The 13403-nt window shown below is 30.1% G+C and overlaps 1 protein-coding gene across 2 annotated transcripts in view; it reads left to right on the plus strand.

The window, feature by feature from the left end:
- The first annotated feature begins 362 nt into the window (after nt 1–362).
- LOC129958211 (leucine-rich repeat protein soc-2 homolog) overlaps nt 363–13403 on the plus strand; it is a 56961-nt gene continuing 43920 nt past the window's right edge. The window contains exon 1 of one of the 2 annotated variants that reach the window (XM_056070492.1): nt 363–456. In XM_056070492.1, coding sequence (XP_055926467.1) covers nt 448–456 — 9 coding nt within the window. In that variant the 5' untranslated portion in view covers nt 363–447. Of the gene's footprint in view, nt 457–10910; nt 11356–13403 lie in introns of those variants that run through there. The other variant, XM_056070491.1, reaches the window with a different exon arrangement.

Below are 13403 nucleotides of genomic sequence, written 5' to 3' on the forward strand. Positions count from 1 at the left end.
CAGGAAGACATCCGCTCCGAATTAGCGTGCACCAGACCTGCTCACACAGAGATTCGTCGATGGAAGAGATTCTCGAACCTAGAAATCTTCGGTCTCGAATCCGAGACCTTATCACCAAGCCACCGCTTCCCTAGACACATAAAAACTATTATACTTGAAAAAGTGTTAATAATGTCGTACTATATTATAATTAATGGAATTTGAATTTTAAATACAGACATTTATTTAGCAAGTAGAAAAATAAAGTCTTCTTTTATCTACCTTAAGCAGCTGCCTAGTCGGAAATCCGCCACTGAAGCGAAGTGAACTCAAAACACTTTCTTTTTTGTCAATCTCTGTTCGATTTCCCTAAATTTCCGACCCTTCATTGTAAAATATGAGTTCAAATTCATTCTTTATATAGTCAAGGCTCAAAGGCAGTTTGTCTATCCTATCGGGAGTAATTCGATGGATTCGGTAAGTAATAAAGATTTTTAATAAAAAATACTAAAATTTTCCGTTAATATTTTGCTTAAAAAATGTAGAATTTTCAATAAAATCATGCAATAATAGGTGGCAAAGTATCAAGCATTAAAGTATTATATTAAAATCTAGTAAATTGATAAATATTCAAGGAAATATGAATATTTTTAGTAAATAATTTTTAACTGTGCACATGTGAAATATAGCCTATTTTTCCTTTCATAATTTCAAAGCCAGGTACGTAAGGCAACTTGTATAAAAATTTAAGGCGAATATCATTAAGGTTGAGAAAAATAGCGGCATTGCAGTGAGCAGAATTTCAGTTGATTTCCAAGAGAAGCCGAATTACGAAAGATTTTCCACAAATTGAAATCTTTCTAACTTGAACCGTCGAATAGTTACACTGCATTCAATAAAAGTTTAAAAATACACTAAATACCTTTTTAAATTCATTAAGTTAATTAATAAATTATATTGAATTGGGGATCGTGAATATAAAAAAATTGTTATTATTTGAGCAAGAATTAAGCTAATAACATTGTGTAACTTGATTTGCAATATAAATAAAAGCATCCAGACATCTTTATGCTGTGTTTATAGTGCAAATCTGTCAATTATTAATGTAAGGGGATAACACCTTTTGCGCTATGATGGTACTATGAACAAGGCTGTCCACTATTTTTTTATGTTTTTGCAGGAACTGAAAATCATTCTTATATAAAAGACGTTATGGTCTATATTGAATTCGAAGTCTCAATGAATCCCACAGGTGTAGAAGAAATAGACTGGCCTGCTCCGTAGTACGGATTTCAATCTGGATTAGAAACATTTCAAAAGCTAAAAGAATAGCTTTCCTCACGGTCTAGTAGTAGTCATTGCAGCAACAAAGGCAACATTGCAGAATCAAAAGAAGAAAAAAATTTATCGTGTTTTTTTTGTTGTTGTTTTTAATTATCTACAAAAGTCAAGGAATTGTTTTAGTTAAAATTTTCTTGATTTGTGATTGTTTTAGCCGTAACAGATGGTATCAAATGACAGAATCGTGTTTCTGTTGCAATTTTTCTTGCTTTAACCTAAAAGTTATATATTGTAATTTTGAACATTTTCAGTTTACAAAATGAAATGTTAAATGATGGAACTCTGTATTTAATCGTATTCCAAACACTTTGAGATGGACTGATGATTGATTGAAATGTGCTAATTGATATTTTTAGCAACCGAGGCTGTTATCTTCTAACACCAAGAAACAATTAATCGAATTCAAAAAACTTCAGTGACTCAAGAAAAATTTACTATTGACGCTTATTAAAAACGGTATTTTGTAACAGAAATTAAATGACAATTTATTGATCAAAAACAAGTTTGTTCTAGAGGTTCATTCTATATTTCAAATTGTACAAAAGTATAAATTCAATACGATTTTCTTGATTATGAACTTGACAATGAGAGCTCTCGTGACATATTTATTCAATAGAAACGAAGAAATACCCTTCTATGTTAAAAAGCGTGTTTGATTTATATCTTGGAGCAAGATTTTCTCATAATATACCGTAACACCTTCAGCGGCAATTCATTCTAAATACGGTCTCGACAATTTAAGGGAGAGAATTCGCCTTTTCATTCCAAGTGATATTTCACTATTCTTGCATTTAAACCTATAAGAGTTTGGGATTGAATTTTACTTCAATTAAGATATTAAATCATTCGTAGAATAACTTAACATATATATGTGACAAGATGATATACCCGGCGCTGCCCTGGATTAAAAACATTTTATCTGTAATTTCTTAACCTAAAAAAAAATACTTTTCTATAAAATATTGTAATATTTGTATATACAGCCCTGCCCTTTTGCGGTATTTTATGTCTTATGCAGTACTAAGATAACAAATCAGCTTATTGTCTGAAATATTCTTGAATTAAAATATAAACTGAAGCACACAATTTTAAAAACCGCCGATAGTTGTTTCTCGCCATAAGTTTGAAATATTTGTTATAAGAAATGTTTAAAGATCCTTTTGACAGAATTTCCTGGTACGAATAATTAATCCTCTCTGGTTCTGAAATTTCCTCTTGGAATTTTACTCGTGTGTTTTGGCAACAGCTCTTCATATGTATTCTTGTTTATCAAAAATAAACATTTCATTTGCTTACTAAAGACAAACTTTTTAAGTTTTTGTTTGAATCTCAGTGGTGCACTCATATTTGCCTTTGGCCATCGTTAAATCATTATTTTAAAACAAGTTAAAAAACGTCATTTACAGATATGCTATAAAAGATAAATTTTAAAAAAATGGTAGAGAAGTTAAGTCTTAATTTTGCCTAGCAACGGAGTACCTATAAATTTCCTTATTTCAGAATTGTCTGCGCTAATTTTTTTAAAAATTATACATATTGAAAAAATTGCTCAGGAATGAAACTGATAATGTTGAAAAGGTATATATTTTAAAATGGTGTAAAAATATATATTCTTAGATAATTGTCTCCTAAATTATTACAGAAAAAGACACAATTTTAGTTATTTCTCATAGCCTGAAGCCGCTGCTTTCAATGAGCATCTGTTTCATTTGTTCACAAAAGCTTTACGTTTCCTGCCTCCATCTGAACCATTGTTTTAAGCAATAAGCAACGTGAAATCATTGTTTCAATGCCATTAAAATTTATGCCAAAATATGTGTAAAATAAAAAAAAAATTAAAAATAATAGAGTAATTCAAGGTCTTAATGTTGCCCAGCAAAAGAAGACATATAAATCTATTTCAAGACTATCTGCATTATAACTTCTAAAGCGTTAATCGAAATCAGAAGAAAAGGTCTCCCGAAATGAAATTGATGTTGTTAAAAAGGGAATTTTAACTTCAAAATGGTGTAATTTGTTTTCGGATAATTTCTGCAAAAAAAGGGCAAAATATAGTTTAATTTTTCCCAAAATGAATCGGCTGCTGTCGGCGTATCTGTTTAATTTGCTTGCTAAGGCTTTACTTGCCTCAGTTTGAATCAAGCCATCTCTTAGGCATTATTCAATCACTACTTTAAAGAAAACGAAGACCTGTGGAATAGGTATGTGTTAAAATAAAGCGAATTAAAAAAAAATAGCTGTAAAATAATTCACAGTTAATTTTGATGCTTTAATTTTTTTTTCTATTAATAACAGTTGAAAGAAATATTGTGCCAAAATGGAATTGATCACTGAAATGGTTATATTTTGAATTTTAAAAAAATATTGAAATATACGATTATTTACTTCGAATTTACTATGGTTACGAAAAAGTTTCACATTTTAGGCTGATTTATAATTTATTGTATATTTAATTAACTTTTGCACCTTGAAAAGTGATAGTATTCTTTCTCTTTTCCTGAAGTGTGCAAAGATTGATTGAAATCGGTCCAGTTGTTAAGGAAATGTGGAATATGCAGGGTGGTTATAATTAAACTTCCCCTATAAACAGCATCCTACAACGCGAACGGATTGCTGCGAAATTTGGTACATAAACTACATACGAGATGCGCTCACGGAATTTCGAAAAAAAAAAAAAAAATTCCAAAATGACCTCCAGAGGCTACTTTATTTTTTAATCAATTAATGAAATTAGAATTTTGATTAGCAAATATGAGTCTATTCACCTATTTATATTTATTTGATAAAATACCGTGTAGATAATTTCTCGATTCTTTTTCCGAGAAATCTCGGATCAGCAATTTTCATTCAGTTTATTTAGGAAAACCAAGAGCGGTTCTGTAAGTCATAATTTGAACAGCGTTGAAGACTGAATAGGGTTTCAAAAAATTTATTAGCAATTTGAACAGTTTTAAAAAACAGTCTACCGATACTATTATTGGAGACATTGATGGATCCTCTGTTCTGAGACCACATATTTTTAGGCCATAAAGTTTAGAGTATTGATTTTTTAAGAGCTTATGATTTTAAGTTAATATTCTTATATATAATTTTAAGTAAGATTCTAAGTTATAGTTAGAGATGTTTTTTTGGAAAAATTATTCCTAAATTTTGAACAAATTGGAAAATTCTGTATATGTGTTTCAAGGTATTGATTGTACCTTCTTGAAAGATCGACTACAGAACATTTTCTGGAATCAACATTGAGTGTCTAATAATCGAACCATTTTTTACATCGAATTTTGGAGGCGTGAGATTTCAGTTATTTGAGAATGAGATATACGTATTAAGAGTTAAAATTGTCATTAGCAATTGCATCCAGCAGTCCATTCCTTCTGCGAGAACATCAGAAAAGTCAGCCAGGTCGCGTACAGAAGAAAAGAAGGATAACATGTTTCCTTGAGGCAAAACTTTCTAGACAATTTTAATATTAGAAAAAGCATTTCTCCTAATAAATTGTAGTATCAGATTTAAAGGAAGTTACAAATGAATTAGGAATATTTCGAATAATTTCCGATTGAAGACACCTTAAACCCTTGAGTACACACAAAATCATATCAGCTTCTGAAGTCCAAACAATGCTTTAAGCAGATAATTGATTTCCCTGAAGGAAAGGAAACCATTCATGAAGGATGGAATATAATTCTTATTTAACAAATGTTGGACATTTTTTTTGTGTTGGTCTTCTTTCAAATACTTTTGAAAAGACAAGTGAGAGGGTGATGGGTCTTATTTAAATCCAGCCATTTCTATTAAGGTTGCCTTGTTGCAAAAATTCTCTGAGGGCCCTGAAATATTTTTTCAAACGACAAAAATAATAGGATTCAAAATAAACATTAAATTTATTTGATCAAAAATGTATTGATTAAAATGTGATTCTTAATTTGTTGGTACGTTTATCATATTCAAAAAATTTATATAAATTAAAAATTGTAATTTTTAGCTTAATATGGCCAAAGTATCGAAGCAATTTTCCTTCATGCTTGATTGGAGATCATTTTTAATTAATTTTAATCAACTGAAAGTACATTTTGTGTGTTCTATGGTAAATAAGCTAAAAAGAAATTTAAATACTATTCCCAATTTGAATTTATTACAATCATAAAAAATGTATATTGCAAAATATCTTTAGTGTTCTTAAAATTTTTCCTGGTCCACTATCAGTTCCCTTAACAAATCCCTTTTTTTAGATTAGATCTTCATTTGCATCATGATTAAGAAGTTCTACGAAACTCCTTAATAGAATTTCTAGTGCGTGATTTTTCTATTTTTAATCGGTGATTAATTTAAAATTGGAAACAATATTTGGCGTATTTTTTATACCTTTCGTCTATTTCTATTATTACAAAATTAAGTACTACCTTAAATTTTACATTGAAATTCTGCGATTTCTGTAGATCTTCTATTAGTACAGAATATAACCTTTTCCTTCTAATACTTTTCTCAGAGAAGTCTGTCTGAAATGTTTGAGATTTAGACTATTTTCTTTATGCAACGTCAAAGAATGTCACATTTTGATCCTAAGTTTTGGATATCAGAGTAAACTCGGTTTATTAAATTAAAAGCAGAGTCGATTGCTTTTGTTTGCAAAAGTTTGTTCGTCTTAATTGAATGTATTGCAACACGTAGTAGTGCTGATAGTAAATGATTGCATTAACCTATTTTTTAACCATTGTCGACGAATTCAATAAAAACTACAAGTTAATTAAAAGAATTTGTTTAACATACAGAAATTTAATAAGTACTAAATATAACTAACATCACTATTTTAAAAAAATTATATAAAAATAGGAAAATAAGTGTAACTAATGTTGATTACCGGGGCATCTTCAGATCATTGAACCGGATGCACTGTACTCGCCACCTCACCCCGCAGGTGGTCGACCCTGTCTATAGGAATTTTCATTTAATTCTTATTTGGTTTTGGAACTGGAATAATATTCGAATATTTTCAATAACTGAGATTTGATATTGAAAAAATTCCTTTAAAAAAGTAGGGTTGATTTTCATTAAGTTTATGATACTTATTCTTTAAATCAGTAAGCTGGAATGAAATTTGCTTTTTGGATAACCTGCAACTTTTTGAAGGTGAATAGGAAAGCCAAAAAGTGGTATTTTATTTGAATCTCCAACAAATTCAAGAGATATTAATTTATGCATCGTAATATTATCGGAGGATAAAATCGACAAAAAGGTTACTTTGTCAAAGTGATTTCGCTATGCATTGATAATTTGCAAAGATGGGAGTTTTAAAAACTTATTTCTTGCTGTGAATGATTATATACTTTATTTAGCATCGAATAACAACTTCGAGAATTTCCAAATATCTCACTGTAGCCACCTGCATTTAATTACATTGGATCTCTTTGTTCAAACGCGGTTCAACGCAACCTCTAGACACTTAGAAATTGCATCTTTCTTCTATTGATGCTTTGCACAGTACAGTCAATCTTTCGTTAATTGCTTTCTCGAAGTTATTTATAGTAACAATTGCTTTAATTGCAACAGGATAGTTTGGATAAAGGGACCAATTGAACATGCGTCTCGCCTTTTCTGTTATTCTATTGTTATATGGTGTGGGTGGGTGTTACTAAGCAAGTGTCTTATTTGATGATAAATTCTTAGGGAATGTTGGTAGGCAGTTGCTTCAACTGGAGGAAGCAAAGCTATGTAACTATTCTTATTAAATGATGCTTTGATTTAACATTTGTAACTAATATTGTTCAGAGAATATTTCCGAGATAGATGTTGAATAAACACACAATGCTACGAGAAAATTGGAACCTACCTCCACAACACACAAGTTTCAGGGATCACATGTAGGTTTTTAAAAATTATTTTGAAGAAAAAAGAATTGTTTCCCTAAATTCTAAATTAACTTCATTTTTCCATAATTAAAAAGAATTGTTATGGTATCACAATTGCTTATGGCATACATAGAGTATTTTCAGCAACTGTTTTTGTACAGAAGTGTGAAGACAATCTTTTATGTGCCCCTCCCCCCTGTTTTTAGGAAATATACGTTATTAAAAGTGCAAATGCCTATCAAGATGACAAAAATGTTGATGTTCTCACTAATGACAATAGAGAACAAATATGGGAGGGTCAAAATTTCACAATTAAACAATCATCTCTGTAATCTCTTGCACGGTATGCCTTTTCAGACGAATTTGCTCAAGATTAATATGACACTATCCATGTTCTTCGGATTAGCTAGGAATTTTTCTTAAGAAATAACGGACATCATAATTTCTTAAAGTATTATTTCATTTAACTTCAGTTTTCATGATCTTCTGACCCACTCTGCGTATTTAATATCTCCTACAGCTTCGTTTTCAGTGTACCCATTAAAAAAGGATTATAACAACTGATTTTCACTTCGAATGAAGTATGTCCAAAATCTATCAAACTTATGAAACGTCGAACCCTTATTACAGATATCTATGTGTTTCATATGCCCTCCATCAATAGCATATAAAATGCTTTCAATATAAATATCCGCGATACATGGTTTGAAAATTTTGTATAAATATTCCAATTCCTGCTCGGCATATTTAATGCTTATTCGGATTCTATCTTCACCAAACAGAGGTAATAGAAAATGGCGTATGTTAAAAAAAATACCGTTTCCTAAAATTGCTTTGTGATGCTGATTCACTGGAAAAGTGTTGATGGATATACTTTAGCCACATATCTTGATTGCACTATCCATTAGAGCCAATGATTGCAACGTTTCATTTTTTTTTAATTTGAGGGTATGAAAATCACCAAGTTCTATTCTATAGATATCAAAAGCTCCTTCTTTTACGACTATGTGGCAATTCATTCTTCAATCTCCTCTAACGTCATTGCTTTTTGAAATGAAACTTGGATTTTTTTTAGGAGAAGCTGATACTGTTTGCCATTATTTCCCTGAAAATTGTTATCTTGTTGAATTCTTCAGTATCCGACTCCTGAATGCTGACAAGAGCTTGTAAAAGCAGTACAACAAAAATTTTGCATTCAATCACAAAAATGGTGAAGGTCTGTCAATCCTTTGCGTCCTTTCACTGCCATCAAGCCAATGATTGGGGCTCTCAAAAATGTTCGTGCTTTTCACCAATGATTGCTAAATAGCCAGACCACTTCAAGTACCAGGCGAAAACACTTTTAACAAGTAACATTTTTTAAATTCTTCTGCTCCTATTATAGTGTTCATATTATGCATATCTTGCTAATACAAGATATCTCGGCTCTAGGGTTAAACTTCTAGAATAAATATGATATACACAGGTGACTCAGACTCGCATAGCAGTGACTGATCGGAAATGCTTGTCAGAGACGGTAGATAGCATTGCCTGTGAGTACATGCTCAAAGACTATTAATTTCAGCATTTCGTAAAGAAATTCAGTGATCAATACAAATGGTGTTATACTTGATGACAGCAGGCGAAAATTAGATCCAAAACGCACAGCTCGTATGAAAATAGCAAGACATTTTCACATTTGACTTTACATGCACCATATACTTCTATGGTGCAATGATGCTTCGATAGCAATTAAAATACTGCATGAAGAGGTTCACTCCAAATATATTTCCCCCACCATAAAGGAAAGATAACGTGCGAGTGAATGTCACATTATTTTCCTTTAATTCCAAAAATAATAAAATCTTGATGACACCATCGATCAAAATAAAGACATAAATATATGGGATAAGGAAAATTTTTCACGTGAACAGTGAGCTATTCATTTTTTCATAAGTACACACTTGAGCTATTCATCTCGAATTTAAATTTTAGGTCTGCCGATGCCACTTGTAGTGCCATTGCTATGATCATGTTCTGTTCATGAGAACATCTGTGATATCAATGGGTGTGATCATTGGATCTTGCTATAGAATGCTGGAGGCAAGACTATCTGCGAAATACAACTCAATTTACCGTGTATGGTAAGCATTTCTGACCCAGCGTTGCTTTGCGATTCCGAGTCCTTTAGATTTACCTTACCTCTCCAAGAAATTTGTAACCTTATTGATGATTTTCTGTATAAATGCCCATAGCATACAAAAAGTGGCAGCTGTCATAGATATAACATACCCTTTTGGCTATAATTTGAAGATAATTTAAAATTTCCATTTGTTTATGATTTAATAAATTGTCGTCCGTGAATAAGCACTTCAAAAAATTGGTTCTAAGTTTAATTGTAGAGTCACAGCGGTTTAATATTTGGAGGGAGAACAAAAAATATTCCCGTAAGTTCTTTAACAGATTATCCTTAGTTTTCAAAAACCCCAGACCTATCAATGTTATCTAGAATCTTTTTTCATCTCGGCTTTAAGATGATAGGGCAAGTCAATCATGTCCAGTTCAACTACCACCATAGCAATACCGACAAAAATATAGACTTATTGCTCAGGATAAGAATGACCTGATATGATCTTATCAATTGAATTCATTGTATATACCATGTTGAATACTTTTTAATACACTCCTTTACATAATGAAACCTATAATTTTATGAACGTATAATAAGAGAATGCATGACAGGCGAACAAGCACATTTTCTAAGATGGGTAGAAATACAAAATGGAAAGCATTCTATTAACACCAGATATTGTACGACATTTCTACGATGATGTTCGATATTCTAAATGTATCGTATCCTGAAGATATTGAAATAACTTTATAGAGCATCTTATATAAATAAAGCAGGCCTTAAAAAATAAACAGGATTTCAATAAATACCTCTAAAGTCTTCGGATCCCTCGCGTTTCATCAAAATGAGAAATGTAACTAAAAAGACACAAAAACTACTCTTGCTATACCGTGATGCTTACTTCACAGCTGCATTATCGCGAAAGGCGGGTAATAATTTTTTAAAAAGGACTTATAGAAAATTTTGAATAGATTTCTCTAAAAGAATGTGATATTTTACCAAAATAAATATTTTTTGTCGCTGCAGTCTAACTTGGTATATTATTAAAACGTCAGTTATGTATTCCTAGAATTAGACTCCATGATTGAATGGCATGAATTCGGCAATACATACAGCTATAATTACAAACCGAAAACAGTGAACTAATTAAATCTACTATGTTACAATAAGCTTTCTTGCATTTTAACTCTTATTGATCATTGCCATAAAACAGTTTTGTGCCATTTCCTGAGCGATTTTTCGAAAACATTAACATATTTAGATTAGTCTTCGGAACGTTCTATTCTAAAACGAAGTTAATATATACATATATATAAATGCTGCATGATTTAATGAATATGTTATGCAATATTTGAGAACATCGATAGTTCAACTTATATTTAAATTTACCTTGGGCGTCATCTTATATTTTGATTCTAACATACCATTTAACATTTTGATTTTAGATGATCATATTCCTTTCATTTCATAAATCTGAAACAACTGCTAACAATTTTTCTCCTTAAATATATTTTATTAAGCTAAAACTGATAAACTACGTCTCAGTAATTCAATATTAGTAATTACTTTTGAATTACTTGCTAAGCCACATGACCCTTTGATTATGACAAAGAAGAAGCTGATGCTACATCGCACTTAGTTGTTTTGATTTGGGATCGTTATATATGCATAAATGTATGAGATAATCAATGAGATATAATTGAATCTGAACAAGAAGATCTGAACTTAACTAACATTTTAGATTTCCAAAGTATGCGGAAATCTCTTAAGTCTCGTTCAGAGAGTTCTACCAGTTCATCTATTGCCGCTGAAAGACTTGCTGATTATCGCGGGGGCTGCAGCAGTTCGGCTGCCGCCACAAGCTCTGGCAATACAGCCGCGTTTGGTTCTGTTAGCCCTAATCTTAGTCCTAATACCCCTGATGGTGAAAATACCAGCACGACTAATCAAGGATCAAGATCAAACTCTACATGTTCCACTCTAATAGGTAGAACAAACATGTCTCATGATTCCAATGAATCAGTGCTGTGTAATCAGCTAGAACAATCGACGATTTCAAGCTCTAAAGAAGCTGGCAAAGTAAGAAAATAATACTATTAAAAATTAAAACGTTAGAAATGTTCAGATATCTTTCCCTCAGCAACAGACTGTTTGTTTTGTTTAGGTAAATATCAGGCGTGTCTTTTATCAGAAGTAATTTCTGAAGCAATTTCTATTGGTTGCAGCAAAAATAAACATTACTACACTTCTGAAATTGAGGGGTACAAAATACAAAAATTCTTGACGCCGGGGAGAATTACGCAGAAAGTAGATTGTTGACATACATCTTTGTGATATAAGTTGTTTGGTTTTAGTAAAAATATTATTAAAGAATATGATTTTAAACGTTTTCAAAAATTTTCTGATTCTCAAAAAAAAAAAATCGTATTCTGTATTAAAATAATACATAAACAGTAATTCTGATTCACATGGATTACATATTAAATTTACTTCTATAGTGCTAAAGTTTTTCCACGTCTTTTTCCAGTAAAAATTAGCTAATTTTATTGAATTGTATTTCGAATATTATGAAGTAGTATTGCCTTATTTCTTTTTAATATTACACTTAAGTATGTATATTTTGTTAGTCGCCCTATAAAAAAAATAATCGATTTCATTTAATTTACATCGTATCTGTATTAGTTAATATGTATAAAGTTATCACATTGTTTCAATGGATCCTTTTTTAGCAGAATATAAATTTATTAATTTAGTTTTATTCACTTATGTAAATTTGAATGCTTTGGCAACTAATTATTTGATTTGTAACTTGTATGCTTTCAGAACAAATCTGTATTACCATATTTTTTCCTCAAAAAAGTTTCAAACAGAAAAATACAAAATTTTTAAAAAAAAAATATTTTTTTCATAATTTATTTTGATATCTGCTTGCTAAAGCAGGATTACTGACTATATCATCTTTTTTTTTATTTTTATCTAAAGATGATGTAATTAAAAAGAATATGAGTGGAAATCCTTAATTTTAAAGGAGAAATTGGCTTCTGAAAATGAATTTCAATTTTAATCCATTAATTTTTTCAATTAAGTATATATATAGTGTCATAGACATTTAATGCTTTAAGTTATGAATTATCAGTATTACTTTTTTTTTCTGTATAATTTTTAATATCCAATTTTAGTTCTATAGTTTAATATTAAGTATTGAGATGAACAATTTGCCAAGATAGTAATAGAATTTCAGATTATATATTATATTAATATTTTTAATTTGATTTTAAAAGACCAGTTATATTTCCTTTAGAATATTATCACACGAAAATATTTTGCTATATATTTAACTTCATATATGTTGGTTTATCATTTTGATTAGTTTCATTATTAATTCATATAATTATCTGGAATTTGCTAGGAGCTTAGTGAGAGATATGTTGCATAATATTTAGAAACACATAAGCTATTTGCTTCTGTTAAGTCTTTAAATAAAATAATTAAGTTCATTTATCTGACTCAATATTCATTCCATAATAATCGACATGTAAAATAGAATTTTTGCTTTTTATAACATTTTTACAATCATAATAAATATGTCAAAATTAATATTTAAAAAATCCTGTTTTTAAAATTTTTGAAGTTCGAAAAATTGTTTAGGTATTTCATGAAAAGCTATTGCTTCCATTTCATACTGTTTTAATTTTGGATTTTTTTTATTGAAAATACTTGATGTATATAACAATATTTTAGCTCAGCATGAGAAGGAATCCAGTTGGGTCACACCTCTGACATAACATTTTCTTCTAACCAATATTATATGTAGTTGGAATTTGAACTAGAGAAAGTATAAGAGAAGCTTTATTGAGAATTTTTTTGGTTAGAAGGTTTTTACTTTGAGAAATGATGGATAATTTTTCCCCTTCTTGTATTTTATCTATATAATAGACCTCAATATTTCAACACAACATTTGTTTATTCTTCGGCTTCTTTTTTGAGGACTTGCATTCTTCTTATATTATTCTAAATGCATTCAGTTTTATGCTTCACTAATCATATTTGATTTGGTTCATAAAATGAATTAGAGTATCCAAAATACTGCAGATTTTCTCGTTCCTATTCATAATTCTATGTTCAAA

The sequence above is a fragment of the Argiope bruennichi genome, chromosome X1, assembly GCF_947563725.1.
Source record: "Argiope bruennichi chromosome X1, qqArgBrue1.1, whole genome shotgun sequence".
NCBI lineage: Eukaryota > Metazoa > Arthropoda > Arachnida > Araneae > Araneidae > Argiope > Argiope bruennichi.